This window comes from Enoplosus armatus, chromosome 7 (genome assembly GCF_043641665.1).
Source record: "Enoplosus armatus isolate fEnoArm2 chromosome 7, fEnoArm2.hap1, whole genome shotgun sequence".
NCBI lineage: Eukaryota > Metazoa > Chordata > Actinopteri > Centrarchiformes > Enoplosidae > Enoplosus > Enoplosus armatus.
The window spans coordinates 9,312,934-9,331,078 of NC_092186.1; the positions used below are offsets into that span (position 1 = coordinate 9,312,934).

Sequence of the window (18,145 nt, forward strand, 5' to 3'; positions counted from 1 at the left end):
GTGGGGTACGGCTGTTAAAATAAGCTCTTATGGGCCAACGGCACAAACGGGTCGACATAAAGTCCCCCGTCTCCCTAAACAGAAGCGAACTGTGTAGCGGCTAAAGTAAACAAAGTAAGACTGCACGGGAGGAATCACAAATTGATAACACACTCGCTCTCCCCACTCTTTTCTCAAACAGTTCCATATTAGCATGTTGCAATTCATCGCTAGCTTGATTTCGTTAGCTAACTTAGCTTGGTAAGGGAGCGCATGATTTATTATTAGCATTAAATCGAACTCCTCGGTGCTGCTCCTTGGTCTGTGGCGGAGCGACCGTATCTTCACGTGGGTGGATGAGAAAATAAAATGATGTGCTAAGACAAACCTCTGCACCCAGCTACAGATAGTCTGCATTATACACACACCAGGACAAGTCTCTGTGGTCAGCTTATCGTTTCTCTAACATACCATTTTCCCCTCCTCTTGGTGGATGCCGATTTACTCTGATAACGGAGCATCCTGCGTCTAAAAAGAAACATCCAACCCGTTCGTGGGGCTTAACGTTATACGTTAGCTAGCAACCTCGACGGCTGGGGAGGGATTTTCTACATGATGTCGCAAAAGATAACAAACTTTGCCTCACGATGTTCTGTAACTCACCGAAGTGCGCCGTTTTCTTCGTCCTTCTTCTGATATTCCAGTGGGTTCATCAGAGGCCAAGAGAAGACAGCGGCAGAGAGCTAACAGTTTTTAGGCTAACGCTCGGGACACGATGATGCGCCCCGCAACAGCTGTGTTCTGTTTTGAATGAAGGCTGAAGAGACGCACGGCTAACGGGCGGAGCTTCCAGCGTGCCAGCGGACCAGTCCGCCCATCATCCCCAACACACCGGCTTGGTTTAGTATCTTTATATGTTATATATGAGACCTTTTATTACGGTCTACACTATCTTCAGGTTGTTAATACAAAATCAGTTGTAATGTTAACATTACTGTCAGTTGACAGATCAGAGTAGCATAACCCCCTCCCCCCCTCTATTGTTGTGACTTCACGGTGAAGCGCCCTGTGAGATTTGAAAAGGGCGCAAAGTTCAGGTCTTTGATTCTGACTCCCTCTTGTGGGCCAACCACTGTTGTGCCCGCACCCGCTCCAGTGACTGAAACTGTCCAGTGTTACATGAGGTTTTAGGACACTGTCCTACTGTTTTAACCCTTTAAGCTTGTGCGTAATCATTTCTATATCACACATCACTCTCAAAAGCATAATTAATAACTAACTACTGTACATGAATCAAGATTCATTTTATTGTGTACATAATATTGTATACGTTTGGCTGAAATCTACCTGTACAAATAGTTAAGTTAATACTGATCCCTGAATTTTACGGCCTAGCTCTGTAAATAAGGCAAACATGTCCATTTAACCATTCTTCTTAAAACAACAGATCATCTACTACCTTTGAACCCCTTGAACAGGTTTTTGCTTGTGCACACATACACTTGTTCCAACAAACAGCCTGACTGAACACCACATGTGTAGGCAAACCAAAACAATAATAATTTTAATCAAGTGTGTCACATTCACTCCCCAAATTTGAGTTGCCTTTCCTTCTCCAAACCGTGCAGCTCCCTGGCTCGATTCTTCAGCTCCTCCGCCTTCTTCTCATCCTTCTCTGTGCCATCCCCAAGTCTGTACATGCGACTTGCATTGGCGCAGCCCCACACATGTCCCAGCTCACAAGCCCTGTTAGCATACTTCAGAGCTAGAGTCATATCTGGTGCCAACCCTTTGGCGTTGCCCTCAATGAACATAGCACTGAGGTTAAAGCAGGATGGGGCGAAGCCACCAGCGCAGGCCTTCTCATAGTACTGCCGAGCTGCTGTAAGGTCAGGTGTTCCATCCGTAGCTCGTCCATCATGGGCTAATAGACCAACGTTATGGCAGGCATCTTTAGTCTTCTTTCCTCCGGTGTTGCAGGAGCGCATAAAGCAGGAGTAGGCTGTTTTCAGACACTCAGTCACTCCACCTGGTGGGAAGAATTCAAATCAAAAAGTAGACATACCATTAAAAGACGAAATGCTTAGTCTGCAAGTTGTAAAACTAAGTACTCATCACGTCAAGTCAGGTACAAGAGCCCAACCTGTGGCTAAATCCATCCTTTAGCAGTATTAACAGCAAATGTTTAGTATTTTCACCTGATTTTCTTGACAACCAATTAACCAGCTAGTCATGTAAACTAACTAACACTCATTTCTATGTAGTAGGTGGTGCAGTTACTAAGTATATACTATCGGGAAATTGAAACTCCAAGAAAGCATCATGTTTAATTTTGTTTCATATATTTTGCTTGTAAAACTTTATCATGGATTGCAAAGTATATTGTACTTTACTTGTGTACTAAATGTCATAGTTTAAGTCCCATACATAAGTACTCCATGTCTGTCTCTAGTATCTATCACATACACATTTTCTATTATTTCAACCCGTGATGACTTCATGGACTTAACCTCTAAACGTTTAGAATTGAACCCCAAACTGCATTGTGACCACAAACACCAGAGGGTAAATAAGGAAAGCAATAAGCCACATTGCTGATTTACCTTTGCCTGTGACATGGTAAGCCCCCAGCTTATAGCAGCTCTCTCCATGTCCATGTGTTTCACAGTTATGTTTGAGCACTTGTGCTGTAGATTCATAGTTTTTCTTCACCCCTTCCAAGTAGTCTGCGAGCCTTTGACACCCTAAGAAAAAACATGGCTAAATGATGAGGCAAACATAACTAACACATATCAAACATTTAATTTCCATCTCTAGCTGGTGTCCAGTGTTTCAGCACCATTGATCTGTGAACAGCGCAGGAATATTACCTTCAGGATCCTTTTCTTTATAGCACTGGAAGCTGTACTCCACTCCCAAATTGTCCAAAAACTGCTTCACTTCATTCTCATCTTCAAAGTTTATAAGTCCAGCCATATTTCAGCGTGCACACCTGCCTTCTAACTTTAATGTCACGTTAATCACATGTGCTGGAGGCTTAGCTCTGCAACTTGTGACCTTGGTGACTGAGTTGCTGAGCGATGTTACAAAAGCGTAAAAAAAAAAAAAATCCGTAAAATTAAAACCTCAATGGAGATAATTACCGTTAACCGTAAAGTTCTTATAAAAGCGTACTACTATAATTACTCATAACATCGTTTGCTTTGGAAAGATTACAAGACCATGGTCATGCGTGTCTCCAGACGATCTCTTCCTGGTTTCATAACCCTCCTTAGCAGGCTTCCGTAGTCCAGCCCCCTCGCTAAAGTACTTCCAGTGCTGTGACCTTTGTTTACTGTCTGTCTAGTCAAAAATAGACCAAACTGCCCGCTGTGAAAACTACATTGTTCTACCTGTTTCCTTAATTCAGAGCTCCGGACGCTACAGTGATTAGTCGATATCTTTTAAATATGAATTCAGACACAGCAGACAGCTTTCGACATTTTTGCACGGAGAGCGATTTTCTACCACGGAGGCAACAACAAGTGAGCTATAGCTAGCTGGTTGGCCGCTAACGTTGGTTGTTGCTCGCACTTCGTCCTCTCCTCCTACTTACTGTAACGTTAATGTGTTGTCACACAGACTAGCACAACGGCAGGCTCTCAGACTGGGCAACACAGCACACTGAAACGGCTAAAAACTGAGCCGCCCGGTGGCTAACGCTAACAAGCAAAGCTGCAGTTTTTCCGTGGTGAAAAATACACCAGTCTCATTCGTATAAGCTAAAACAAGAGGGCTTTTTTTTAAACCATGGCCGGTAGCTTCCTAAACACGGTAAGTTTCGTTTTTGCCTTCAGGTAATTTGTGTGACGTATTTTTATGTGCTCAGTCATTACGTCGCGTTATTACTTTGAAATAAAACTGTATATCAACAAATGACATTAAATACATCTACATCAACGAACATCCCCTTCTGCCAGGATGAGGCATCTCCAGCGGCTCTAACAGACCTGTGCCTGACCTATGTGAACCAAAATCTGGAGTTGTTCTGCGTGAAGCGCCCTGATGGCTCCCTGTGCTTCAGAGAGGCTGTGCTCTTCCCACAGGAGCTAGCAGACCAGCTGCTGGCCAAGATGGCCACTGAAGGTAAACCTGGACCTCTAAAGACACTCCTGAACAGAGGGTTAGGGTTAGAGTTTGTGATATCTGAGCGTAAAAACAAGAATCACTGCAGTGAAGATCTATAGACTTTCACACAGTTATATCACCTGTTGAACTGTCAAATGTCACCTGAATAATTTCAATCATCCCTCAATCTCCTGAGTGACTTTTGACATCTTCTTCTATGCCCTTCAAAAAGAAAATGTGTGAAATCTTTGAGCCACATCTGATTGTATGTTGTCTACTAAACCAAAAGCTTGCCCTAGGTAAACAGAAGCAGGATTGTGCAAGTCCTGCATGAAGCTTAAGATGAACCTTAACCCGAGTTACTTCCACCACAGGTCTGTTGAATGACAGCACAGTGGGTGTATTTCGGAACTGTGAATACCTGCGGCTGAGACGAGCCTGCATCCGCACAGCACGTATCTCTGCAGAGGCCTTCCAGAAATCCCTCTGCACTCACAGACTGTTGGAGCTGGATGCTGCCAGGGTCAATGCAGACCTCACTATTCCTGATATTCTACAGGGACTGGCCACCAATAAATATTGTCAGGTAAAGTGAGTGTATGTCAACTTGTGTGAATTCAAACCACCCTTTCCTCCGTTGATGTTAAAATAGTTGGAACTTATTGTTTGTTGCTTTTCCTCTAACAACCTGCAGGAATCCCTCCAGCGACTTGTGTTAACAGGTCTCACCATGTCCTCTCTGGAGGAACCAAGCCGATATTGCTTCAGCTCCCTCCAGGGCCTCCGCTCCCTCTCTCTAGCCAATGTAGACTTCTATGACTCTGGGCTTGTCGACGTGTGTTCCCTGCCCCGGCTGGAGAGCCTCGATCTCTCCAACACTTCAGTCACCAACCTGAGCCCACTGCTGGGCCTGAAGGAGCGGCTGCGCTCACTCACACTGCACCAGCTGAAAAGGCTGGAGATGAGCACTGCTCAGCTGCTGGGAGTTATAGGCCAGTTGGATGTATTGCAGGTTAGTGGAAGGATGGAGCTGAGTTTTGCACTGTGTGTCATTTAGGCTGAGAAGAACACTTTCTCCATGATTTCACCAGCCATGCTTGTGTTTTACTGAAAATATTATTGTTTGTGTTTGTGTGAAACCCTGCCTATGCAGCACCTGGATATCAGTGACGATAAGCAGTTTACCTCTGACGTGGCTCGTCAACTGCTTGGACAGCCAGGGATCCTGCCCGCTCTTGTTTCCCTGGATGTGTCCGGGAGGAAACAGGTGTGTGTGTGTGTGTTTTTGTATTAGTTTATAACTACGCTATAGAGCCAAGTTGTCATTTCTTAAGTGTGTGAATGTTGCAGGTGACAGATGCAGCTGTTAAAGCATTTGTTGAGGAGAGACCTGGGATGACGTTTGTGGGACTTCTGGCCACAGATGCTGGATTTTCTGACTTTCTGTCTGGAGAAGGAAATCTAAAGGTAGGTATAGATGTGTACATTAACACTGATAACTGGGTGTAGAAATTCAGATTTTCTACAGTAGATTTTGTGTGTAAACAGGTAACAGGTGAAGCCAATGAGACCCAGATCTGTGAGGCTCTGCGTCGCTACAGTGAGAGGGAAGGTTTTGTGAGAGAAGCTCTCTTTCATCTGTTCAGCCTGACCCACGTTATGGAGAAACCCAGGCCTGACATCCTTAAGGTGAACTCACATTACTGTACTTTGAAATTAAGTGATCTTTCTCATTCCTTTAAGACAGATTTTCTCATCTCTACGAAAACAGTGTAGATTATCATACAATATTGTTTTATCATGCTTAAGCAGTAATACATATGATGTCATATCTAAACCACATATTTATCTGATAAGTGATGGAGTGTGGTGGAGCCATGTTTCCTCCTCCTAGTTGTTACATAGTATTAAGCCCTACACCCCCACTCCACTTCTGAGTTCCTCATCTGTCTCACTTAATATAATATTACTTCCTTCTGTTTTTTTGTCTAGCTGGTAGTTTTGGGCATGAAGAATCACCCAGCCACTCTGAATGTCCAGCTGGCAGCAAGTGCTTGTGTGTTCAACCTGACGAAGCAGGACCTGGCAGCAGGAATGCCAGTGCGACTGTTGAGTACCGTCACCCAACTTCTGCTGGAGGCCATGAGGACATTCCCCAACCACCAACAGGTAGCTTCATGGCCCCGTGGCTGTCCTAGTGGCATACATAAAAAATACATAATACAAAAAACAGTTTGTCATAACAGCAATGGCTGCATTTAGCAGGCTGTCACACGTGATAGCCAGCGCAGGGAAGTTGGAGAAAAGGGGCTTTTCATTTTGCGTGAAAGAGTTAATTCCCATATATATATATATATATATATATATGACGATTATATATATTTATAAATGTATATTGTGTGTAAATGTCATTCAACAAAATGGGCATAATGACGACATATAATGTTAACTTTCCACAATGACATATCTGAGGTCATAGCAGTCAGATGTTGTTCAGGTTCTGAACTGATGCCTGTCTTGGTTTGTCTATAGCTACAGAAGAATTGCCTGTTGTCTCTGTGCAGTGATCGCATTCTGCAGGAGGTCCCATTCAACAGGTGAGAAATACTCATTATATATCATTTTAACATGTAGTTATAATGTACATGTCAAATGGTTACAGAGTCATTTAAAAAGGACTAGATATATGAAATATTGAAACAGTAAATGCATGTCAGTGGAAGCAAAGCAGGAAGCCAAAAAGTAGAATAATTGTCAGATCATAACATAAAACCTGCACTATGTTTACAGTAGAAATGTTTTGCTCCCTCTCTCTGTGTGCAAGGTTTGAAGCTGCCAAACTAGTGATGCAGTGGCTCTGCAACCACGAAGACCAGAACATGCAGAGGATGGCTGTGGCTATCATTTCCATCCTGGCTGCTAAGGTATATTTTTGTGTGGGATTAATATCTCGTGTGTCATTCACGCATTCTTAGCATTCTTATGTGTAGGCTTTTTCACAGATGTTTGTTCTTTGCAGTTGTCCACAGAGCAGACGGCTCAGCTGGGAGCAGAGCTGTTCATAGTGAAGGTAAGATTCTCGTCTCGGCTCTTATCTTCTTCCACCTTTTTTCTAATTTACCAAAGAAGGCAAATTTTCATAGCAAATGTGCTCCGTCCCGCCTGCAGCAACTGCTCCACATTGTGCGTCAGAAGGCTACTCAGGGCATGGTGGACGCCACCCTCAAATTTACACTGAGCGCACTCTGGAACCTCACTGATGAATCACCAACAACCTGCCGCCATTTTATTGAGAACCAGGGCCTGGACCTGTTTATTAAAGTTCTAGAGGTACACAGAAATGTCAACATATATATGCAAATAAACAGTAAGCACTGCATGCAGAACAACTCGGAGCAGATTACCATACTAGTTAATCATCACACTTAATCACATGTTGCTCTGTATAAGTATGCATGCCTTTGGGGCGGGCTGACTCACTGTTGTTTTGTTTCCATACCTCCCCCTCCTCCCACCACCCCCCTCTGCAGTCCTTCCCCAATGAGTCTTCTATTCAGCAGAAGGTTCTCGGTCTGCTGGTGAGTTTACTGCTCTCTTATTACCCTTTAGAAAAAAAACAAATGTTGAATAAATTTGCAATATTAAGTCTTTATTATTCCCTTTTCACCTTTTGTGGTGTAGAACAACATAGCAGAGGTCGGGGAGCTGCATGGAGAACTGATGGTACAGGGGTTCTTGGACCACATCAGCACTCTGCTGCACAGCCCCGAGGTGGAGGTCAGCTACTTCGCCGCAGGCATCCTTGCACATCTGACGTCACGAGGGGAGGAAGCCTGGACGCTCAGCCCTGACCTTCGATCCTCACTGCTGGAGCAACTGGTAGGAAAACCTCAAAACTACAGAACTTGTGCAGATTAATACTGCACACAGTTATGTTGAAAAGAGTCTTATGCATTTTTGTGTCTTTCTAGCATGCTGTCATTATGAAGTGGCCCCCGCCCGAGTGTGAAATGGTGGCTTACAGGTGAGACGCAGCTTCTCTACAGTAATAATAAAGCAGGAAAACAATTGCATCAAAGCAAGTAGGCCCGTACATTAAATGTTTGGCCCTTCATAACCTGTGACAAAAATGAAAGAAAGATCTGTTACCGATATCAGGTAAGTCTGTAGTTCATTTTCATACAGTATTGAAAAATTCATTAAGAACGCACCTTGAAAAACAAGTCCCTAAAATGTCCCTTTTTATATTGAGCTTTACACGTTCATGTTTGTGTGAACTGGAGTCATAGTTTTCTTTGAAGGCTATAGACACACAGTCAAAACCTTAGCATGAACATGTGACATACAGTACATACTAAACGTCTCTAAACGTATCGTCTCTCATTCTGTAGGTCATTTAACCCCTTCTTTCCCCTACTGGAGTGCTTTCACACCCCTGGTGTACAGCTGTGGGCAGCCTGGGCCATGCAACATGTCTGTAGCAAGAACGGTGAGACACAGATATACAGCACAAACCAAATGTTATTCTAGTTTTAAATTTGCCCATTCACAAATCAGTTACTTATTCACCTACCCAAACCTGACAAATCGCTGACAGATTCGAACATCGAATCAATAGCACCTTCAGACCACAGCAAATTCCTTGTAATGTATGTTACTTGGCAATAAACAGTTTCTGATTCTGATTCTGATTCTGATTTGATATTGGATTGCGCCCTCTCCAGCCGCTCGCTACTGCAGCATGTTGTTGGAGGAGGGCGGCCTGCAGCAGCTGGAGCAGGTTCATACACACCCAGAGACGCACAAAGACGTCAAACTGTTGGCTAAGAGCATTCTGGAGAGCCTGCAGCACCACAGAGCCCGCACCGGCCAGCCAGCACCAACGCAGACAAGTCGCCGCCTGCCGCCACAGTAACCTCACAGAGGTAGAGACTCACACACACCAGTGGTCATTTGCAATACCAGTCTCACAGGGGCTGGAGATTTTTCATTCTTTTACATTTTCTCTTTCAGGAAACAAGGTTCCTTGACCATAAGAAGGACGTAAGCTGGGTCCCACCGCAGAGGGATTTTGTATGTGTGTGTATGCGTACCCCACGCACAAACACACTTTATCACGAATCCATAGAGAGTTGACATTAAAGGACAAAGACTACGCAATTCTTTGCACATACACTAACTTTTATTTATTTTCTTTGTTTGTTTGAAAACAAGAATATTTCTGTGTGCTAATCTTGTGATAAAAACTTCAATTATGAGAAGAAGCGTGGGTCAGTTAAGCTCAGATCTCAACATGAGTTGAGACTGTGCTCGCTCTTGTTAGTCTGACATTGGCATCATAATGATTTTTCGTACCAAAAACATGTACACACACACACACACACACACACACACACTCACACTCTCTCTCAAGACTCTCAAGTTTGGGATTGAACCCCCAAAAAACTCAGCTGAGGGCTGACACTCTCCAGCTTCCGTATGTTACTGAGAGCTCTGGCTGTCCAAGTTGGTCATTAGATATACGCATGGCGCTGCTGTGAGCTCAAGCATGCTGGAGTTTGTCTGAATGCTTGTACTGTTCATTTTAGGAATGCCTGCTTGTTTGTTTAGAGCCGTGTTCAGTTCACTGAAACCCATGCCCCTGGGTCCGCAATACTGCTGTTGCTCTCCTCTTCATTTAGTCTTTTATCAGCTAATGCCTTTGATTTGATGTGACAGGACACTTGCCTAGGGTGTGTTCAGTGGGTTCAAATGTTCCACACATTAAAGATGAAAACCGAAATTCTAGAGAAGTTACATCTCTTTACATTTTCTTTTCTAAACATTTGGCTAAAACAGTCAGCAAAACCAGCAGTGCGGTATATCAGAAGATCCAGAGTAGAATTCACATGATAAATTGAAATTATACCATCAGTTATGTCTGATCAAGTGCAAATGTCCTCTCTGGACACATGGCAATAATGATGTGGTCAGTATAGTTGCGATGGATGTACATGTGTTTTGAGTCACAGCTGTTTTCTCTCTGAGAAGCGTGTGTATATATTGGTTGTGTTCGCTGTGCTTCCCAATGAGTCCGCGTGTCTTAAAGAGAGAGACAGCACTTTGGTGTGAGCATGCGTGTGTGTACAGTATGTCTGTACAAGTAGCTGCATCTTAAAGAGTGTATGTAATTTGTACATAATAGAAAATGAGAGAGGAATAGTAACTGTTTGTTCAGGACTGGTTGAATTGGTCGCCTGGAAATTATTATACTCCATTGTTTGTTTATCTGATTAAGAACAAAGGTTGCTGTTTGCCCGGAAATTGGAAATATTTATGGAGATTTTTCTGTTCTGAAACGACTGGCCGTGTTACGTTAGTAAAAGTAAAAGCCACCATTTGCTATAACAGCTGACCCTGACGCCCACACCCGTCTGAGGTCTTGATTCTCGTCAAGGCCCCATCATCATTCTCTATGCAATCAAAGCTAATGTTGCTTCTACAAACTTCTGTCAAACCCATGATACAACCGTGATGACTCGTGGATTTTGGCTTCAGCAACAGCGTGTATGTGAATGGAAATAAAGATAATCTGTCGGGCTACTCAATGGCTGTCAGCAAAACCTACATCACCTCATCTGCTCAGTGAATTATGGCCTTATTGTTTTCTGTAAATCATTTGTTGTTGTATGCGCTTGCTAATTATGCATGTGTCCTTAGCTGATCTCATCAGTTTTAACAAGGGCAAAGAGCAGCAGACAACACAGAATCTCTTTTTGTATGTTTCTGTTGCTCCTGATATGTTGGGTTGTTAAATTGAGCCCCCCAAAACATCTCCCTGGATGAAGGCCAATTCAAATTTTCACAAGAATTTGAATTCAGTGGGAAGATGCAAAAAGTCCAGATACTGTATGTCTGCTATGACTGTGCCATGTTGCTACTGAGAGTCACGTTTGGAAATAAAGAATGTACATTCCCATAAACTGGAGGGGACACTTGTGTTGCCTTTTTATTCCAAATTATTGTATTCAAGTATGGACTGTAAATAGTATCATCATATTCCACTGTTGTGTTTGGATCAAATGAAAATCACCTTTTGTCAGTCTCATCCTGAATGTAGCAAAAGCAAACAGTCACCATTGAGAATTCAGGCTGACCTTAACGAATGTATTGACTCTGGCTGGGATGCACACACACAATCAATGAGAGTTAATTGTCTATCAGACATGAGGTTACATGGAGCGGTGTGGGCACGTCTGTGTGAGAGAGAAACTCAATAGCTCAAAAGAGTTTATTCCCCAGTGTACCGCGGGGCTCTCTTCTCTATGAAGGCAGCCATACCCTCCTGTCTGTCCCGCGTGGGGATGACCTGAAAAGAGAGGGCAAGGGTTACAGCAGATGATCTGACTAGAGACAGCCTCGGAGGGTTTCACTAAGGTCAGAGAGTGAGCGTCAAAGCTGAGCCCAACTAGAACTCTTTGCACTGCTTGTACTGATGATTTTATGGGCAACAAAGCATGTGGATCATCCACATCTTGGGTTGTTTTAGAGATAAAAGTCATGCAAAATGAGAGTAAGTTAAATATTTTCAAAACATTAATGAAATCTTACCCGAGCATAACACATCCTCTCTATTGCCATTGCTGAACTAATGTCAACCTGGAAGAGACAAATTTCAGTCACTATAATCACTGATGTAAAACAAATAAAAAAATCCATGAAGATCAGTGAATCACAGTGTACCTCAACGCCTCTGTTCATTGCCACTTTTGCCATCCGCACGGCGACAGGAGCCTGGGCAACAGAGAGGAAAGAGACGTAAGACACCATACACTGACTGTCTCCCCCCTAAAAAATAGAGGGATGACCAGAACAAGTCATGACAAACTGAAAACATATTTTACGTATAAATATTTCACACATGAAGGACGAAAATAACCCTGATGACGTCATAGTGATGTCATAGGGGTTACGTCGGCTTGGGCTTGGAGACAAATTCATAACAGAAAACCTAAATTACAAACTGGGGACGTGGAGTTTGAAAGATGTGGGTGTTTACAGGGCAGGGAGGATCTAATGAAAGACAGCGGCATGATGGGACTTATGCATTATTTTTGCAGCATGACCCAGACTAGGTACTAAAACTCAGGATATCTCAGCCTCTGTAGCACAGATTTTGACCACTGTCCAACTTTATTAAAGTTAAATACTGACTCTCTGGAGTACCAATTGAAATGGTGCTGAAATTCAAATGCAGGGACTCCAGCCGACTGCAGAGGCTACTTCCCTTGTCTTGTAAAATTCTAGATATTTACTAAGAGAGCTCATTATCTCCTCTGTCCTACCTCGCTTTCATTCAATACAAACTCCAGTCAGTCATTCAATCCTCACCAACACAAGCATGTGTCGGTTAATGTGTGTGTGTGTGTAGTGCTATTTGTGGTCCATTTCTCCACTTGACTGCCACTCTGGCCCTGCTCTCTGCGGGCATCTGAACTGGAGTGAAAGAAATATGGAGCGACAGAGGCCTGGAGAGAGGGAAGAGAGGAGGGAGAGGGAGAGAGGGGGGGAAGGTGGAAAGAAAACACCAGGAAGAGATAGACAGGCAGAATGAAAGGAGGAGGACAAGAAGCAGCGGAGAAGCAGGGAGGACGAGGTAAGAGATCAGGCCCTTGCCTGGAGGAGGAGGGATGCATCAGTATCTGAGCTGTAGCGGTGTAGCGGTAGCTGTAGCTGTGTTCTGACCTGGGGCAGTATCTCTCTGGCCAGGCTGAGTGCCTCTCTGTAGGCAGCGTCTCCTGTCTGGATCTGTTCCACAGCTCGGTTTACTAACCCCATCTCCAGAGCTGTCTGCCCTCCCACACGTTTACCTGATAACAGACAGACAGAGAGGGAGCGTGTGATACACAAAGCCTTCGCTGAACGATAAGCAGCCTGTGTCTATGGCAACATGTGTCAGCGTTTCTGTAACACCACCTGTGAAGATGAGCTCTTTGGCCAGTGTGATGCCGACCATCCGCGGCAGCCGCTGACTGCCCCCTGCAGGACAAACCACTTCAAGGTCAACTTCTCGCAGCTGCTTTGTCTCTTTACTTACACACTCAGTACTCCGCAAGGTCATTTTTGTGACCCCTGTTTGGTCTTACCGGCCCCTGGGAGCAGCCCCCGCGACGTCTCGATCAGACCCATCTGTGCAGAATATGCTGAAACACACACAAACGCAGAGGACAGTTGAAGGTCTGCGCTGCCATTAAGCTGGGGAGGGCGTGAAGTCTGACTGATGCCTCTGTCAGAGCAATACACGGCAACACCTGCTCGCCTAGCTCATCAGCGCCCGGCCAATCACCAAGCTGCCACGCCTGATTTAACCAATCACATGTAGATTCAGCTACATGAACAGCTGGGCAGATGTGTCTGGCCTCACCAGCCCATCATTATTCCCTGAGCTCAGCAGCAGATCATTAGTGCTGGGCAAAAAATACATATCTCCAGAATGTCAACCTCTCAGGAACAACAACAGACTTGTTTTTAGCTTGACCGCTGTGTATTCCTGTAGTGTATTTCTATATTTTTATGGTAACATGCTGTTTTGCCCTTTTATTTTCCCTTGAAGACAGTTAAAATCATCTTATTCCACAGTCTGCCAGCATCATATATGATGATTATACTGAGTGAAATATTAATAAGGAAAACTTTTGATGGCCATTTCATCAAATGGAAATATTCTATATGTCTTGTGCATGATCTTAAACATGCTTGTTAAGGGTAAGTGTTTCCTCAGATAAACACAGAATGTTTTTACCGAAAGAAAACTAAGGAAAATCTCCAAAATTGAGTTTTGGGATTTTTACCTAATAATAACCATTAGGGCTTCAACAATACTAATGATTATTTTCATTATCGATTAATCTGATTTATTAATCTCTTATTTTTTCCATTAATTGTTTTGTCAAATGTCTTGTTTTGTCTTACCAACATCCAAAATCCAAACATGTCCACAGGTTACGTCATGTATGACAAAAAAAAGCATCAAATCCTCATATTTGAGAAGCTAAAAACTGCAAATGTTTGGCATTAAACAATGACTATGACAATTACTCAATTAGCAAAATAGTTACTACATTAATGGATGAATTAGCTAATTGATTAATCAGCTAATCGTTGCAGCTCAAATAACAATATTCTCTCTGAGTCTGCCCGTGATATAAAAAAGGAGAGACATTACAAAAAGGATAGAAGGTAGAAGCTTCTTTCCTGACCCGTAATAACCAAGTAATGCCTCGTCTTCGTCGCAAATGTCTTATATTTTTGATAAAAAGTCAGACACAATTTTGTGGAGCGTTGATCATCCTGTCACCCCTCAGAATATTTCTTGTGACCCCTTGGGGAGTCCCGACACCCAGGTTGAGAACCACTGGTCTTATCTACACTGATGTTACAAGGGAGTTGTCAGTCTATAAAAAAGGGCCCTAAGTGGATATGACTGGATTGGTGACAGCTGTGAAGAGAACACGTCATCCCCTTTCATGCCCCATTAACATCACCTGAAGGGAGGAAAGAAGAATGTTAAAAAGTGTGATGCAGACTCATCCAGTTCAGGGTCGACAGGTGAAGGTTCAGAGGTCACTCACCGGCAGTGCGGAGGTCACAGGCCAAGGCTAACTCCAGCCCACCTCCCAGGGCAACGCCGTCCATGGCTGCGATGGTTGGCATGGGCAACGATGCTGCCGGGGCATTACAGCAAAGGGAGGAAAGTACACTCTCAGGGCCTGGCTTTGGGGAAATAACTGCTCACTCTTAACATGACGTGTTCTCTTTCTTACCGATCTGAGTCATGAGGGATCGCAGGCCGTGAACAAACAGATCAGACTCTGTGTTGTTCATCAGAGCTCTCTCTTTCAGGTCAGCACCTATGTATACGTCATAAAAAAAAACCGCCATCACATGTCATTTAGACAGGCTTTGATCTCAAACCCAGAGGCCTGGCAGGTTTCAGATGTTCCAGAGAGCACTTACCTGCACAGAAAACACCTGGCACTAAACTCCTGAAGACAATCACACGAACCGCTGAGTCACTGGACAGAGTGGACACGAGCTCTCTCATCTGCACACATGGGACACGGTGTCTCAGTCGGTGGTGTGTGTGTGTGTGTGAGTGTGTGTGTGTGTTGATGTAGAGGTCTGCTCACCTGTGACACAAACACATGGCCCAGAGCGTTTCGTGCCTTGAGCCGGCACATCAACACCTCCACTATCCCTGAGAAAGAGAGGGTTTCATGTGTTGTTCCATGACTTTCTACAGTCACGTCAGTATGGAAGAATGTTCCAGTCAGGGAAATAAATTAGCAATGATCGAAAGAAAAGAAACAGCACATTTCATGAATATGACTTAGAGAGATGCAATTATGACTTAATAGTGATTAAATAAGTAAAACTATTATACCTTTAATCTATTAATCAATCGACAGAAATGGTACAATGGTATAACAGTGATTAATAAAAGTGATTGATAATGGGTCAAATTTAAAGCAAAAATGCCAGAAATGTGATGGTTACTGCTTTTCAAATGTGAGAACTGGGCTGTTTTTCTGACAATTTATCAACTAATCGAGAAAATAGTCATCATTTTTTAGCTGCAGCTCTGATTAAAATGATAACCTGACCTCAAAACTCATAATTGTGACATCATTTTGCACGTTTTTTATTTTATCTCAGGTTTTATTCATTTATTTACTTGGCGAAAATTGACTTCCATAAAGTCAGAGCGTTTCCATGAAATTTCCACGACTTCCTAAGAGAACCAAATAAGTCAGTGCAACGTCCCATGTTAATAACTCTCCATAAATACCAGCACCTGTGGGAATATCGCCTGTTCTTCCTCAGAAAGTCATCAGGTCTGATACTCATTCTGCAGGTACAGCATGCAGGAGATGCAGGCTTTAGACTTTGGTAGCCTGTCAGATGGATGGCTGAAAGATGTCGGTCAGAGAATGCGTATGTCTACAGTATCGTGAGTTTGTCAGTGTGAATTTGAACAAGTGTGTCCCTACCATCGTCTTCCCCCTCCAACCGCTTTAAATCCACCTCTACGGGATCTACCGCCTCCGTGTGCTGCCTGCGGATCTGTGCGCGACTGTACGCCGTCAGAGGGCGACCGCCATCGGCCAGCAGTCGCGCTCCGTCCCCGTGGATCAGGTGGGAGGTTCGGCCGTGAGTTTCCCGCAGAATCAAGCCCAGCCACCGCCTCGATGAGCACCTGGGCCCTCCCAGTCTGCGAAGGAGAGTCGTCATGCTTGCTGCCCCTTCGCCGTGTAGTTTTCAGAAGCAGGAAAATTGCCCAGCAAAGTTGCAGGAAGTTTGGTGCAGGTTTCTTCCTGTGAGAGGAGGGACTTGGCTACTCCTGACTTTACTTTCAAATCAGATAAGGTTCACACAAGGCAGCACACCAGAGGGCTGAAACACAATGTTGCCTGAAATGTTGAAGTGACTTTATGCCTGTGAAGCATTTCAGCAAAAGGGGATGTTTGTACTGCCTGATACCAGTCATTATTTCACTCAGCAAGACTCAAAGTGAAAATTTTGAAATTGTGCAAGTATTTCTTCTTCCACAGTCTGCTCCCACACACACACACACACACACACCTTGTGTCCTGCAGTGTCCAGACTTTGGCCGGACAAAGCGGGTTGTTGAGGTAAGGTTTTCCGTCAGGCTGCCCATGTCTAGTCTGACCATGCATTATTGAGCAGGTCTTTACAGGTTATGCAATTACACAGTCAGACAGTGGCTCTGACGGCACAACAGTCTGAGCAGAGAGATCCAGGTCTGTGTGTGTGTGTGTGTGTGTGTGTGTGTGTGTGTGTGCTCATCCACGTGCATGTGACCCAGACATTGTGATAGAAATGGACCATTTATGAAATATTACAAAGTTCTTTGAGCATTCAGGTACATCAGATTACATTGATATCGATCAGGGCCTTCCCTTCCCCTTCTACCACAGCGAGCACATTTTTACTGTCCGTTTTATTGCTGTCTGGCTTTGCTTACTCTTCCTAATCAACATGGATGCAAGTGTCTCTGGGCGGTGAATCATGTTCATTTGTAGTTGAGATGTAAATTTATCACAAGTGTAGGGTGTAGGTGGCTATGTGCTGCAGGGTGCTGGGTCACGAGGCTGGCAGGCTTTTCACACAGGTAGATTTGACCACTGATCAAAGACAGATTGGATGAAACATAAAGAAGGAAGGAAAGAAAAAAAACAGAGATCAAATGATGAGATGTGTTAAATTTAAATGCATGACGAGGCGTCGTTTGAGAGGTAAAGAGAGATCACTCGGATTTGCGTCACCAGATGGATTTCTAAGGTTCTGGTTTGGATGGGAACAGGCTGTTCAGATTTGATGTCTGCCAGGTGTGTATTCCTCCTCTCATGTGTACGTGCCTTGGGAAGGAAAACTGATGGTAGATGACACTCGCCCTCTGAGTCCGGGGGTGTGTGAGTGACAGAAAGTGAGCCTGATGGACTGTGACGGGCACAGCCAGTCTGTCCCGGACAAGACACACAGGTTGGACACACGTCACAGCGAGAACACAGACTCTGGTGAGACACACAGAGGACATGGTTGCCATTAATGTCATCAAACAAGAACAAAGGAGAAGAGAGGAGTTGTTTTGTCCAATATGTTTCAGTGAGTTTGATGCGTGTCTCCTCCCTTCCTCCACCTTTCTGCAACTGGACAGATTCACAACCCCCTCTGCCAACAAACATCTTGGACAGGGCATACTTCAGCTGATGCCAACCACACAGCATTTCCCCTCCAATCCTGCAGGGGTCAGCCTTGTATCAGAGGGTTGATTGGAGGAGCGTGGACTCTGTCCTGTTGCTCCTCTGCTCCCTTAGCTTGCCAGTGCAGTGTGTCATTTCACGAGAGGTCTTTGCTGTGCTGGCTGATTCCTTCATCAGCAGCCCACAGTGTCAGTGACAGACTGCTGTAGAGACCAAGAGACATGAACTCAACACACTATCCTTTCCAAACAAATGGTTCTTCTTCTTCCCTCTCCACCTCCTCCGTCACCTTCCTC

General features: G+C 44.2%; 3 protein-coding genes across 3 annotated transcripts; 1 reads left to right on the forward strand and 2 right to left on the reverse strand.

The window, feature by feature from the left end:
* Positions 1 to 1,268: 1,268 nt before the first annotated feature.
* Positions 1,269 to 2,998, reverse strand: coa7 (cytochrome c oxidase assembly factor 7). Its single transcript, XM_070909439.1, has 3 exons — positions 2,850 to 2,998; positions 2,583 to 2,723; positions 1,269 to 2,008 (listed from the first exon to the last, which is right to left on the reverse strand). The coding sequence occupies exons 1-3, from the start codon at positions 2,953 to 2,955 to the stop codon at positions 1,563 to 1,565; spliced, it is 693 nt and encodes a 230-aa protein (XP_070765540.1). The 5' UTR covers positions 2,956 to 2,998; the 3' UTR covers positions 1,269 to 1,562.
* A 705-nt stretch (positions 2,999 to 3,703) lies between these two features.
* zyg11 (zyg-11 family member, cell cycle regulator) lies at positions 3,704 to 11,053 on the forward strand. The gene is made up of 18 exons (XM_070908454.1): positions 3,704 to 3,792; positions 3,939 to 4,104; positions 4,461 to 4,672; positions 4,781 to 5,098; positions 5,240 to 5,353; positions 5,437 to 5,553; positions 5,635 to 5,775; positions 6,079 to 6,255; positions 6,619 to 6,683; positions 6,911 to 7,010; positions 7,106 to 7,156; positions 7,255 to 7,416; positions 7,617 to 7,664; positions 7,768 to 7,965; positions 8,058 to 8,110; positions 8,478 to 8,575; positions 8,811 to 9,011; positions 9,100 to 11,053. The coding sequence occupies exons 1-17, from the start codon at positions 3,769 to 3,771 to the stop codon at positions 8,999 to 9,001; spliced, it is 2,235 nt and encodes a 744-aa protein (XP_070764555.1). The 5' UTR covers positions 3,704 to 3,768; the 3' UTR covers positions 9,002 to 9,011; positions 9,100 to 11,053.
* Positions 11,045 to 16,420, reverse strand: echdc2 (enoyl CoA hydratase domain containing 2). The gene is made up of 11 exons (XM_070908455.1): positions 16,116 to 16,420; positions 15,255 to 15,322; positions 15,082 to 15,169; positions 14,889 to 14,975; positions 14,697 to 14,789; positions 13,212 to 13,268; positions 13,042 to 13,104; positions 12,811 to 12,935; positions 11,809 to 11,859; positions 11,677 to 11,724; positions 11,045 to 11,434 (listed from the first exon to the last, which is right to left on the reverse strand). The coding sequence occupies exons 1-11, from the start codon at positions 16,354 to 16,356 to the stop codon at positions 11,357 to 11,359; spliced, it is 999 nt and encodes a 332-aa protein (XP_070764556.1). The 5' UTR covers positions 16,357 to 16,420; the 3' UTR covers positions 11,045 to 11,356.
* Positions 16,421 to 18,145: the final 1,725 nt, after the last annotated feature.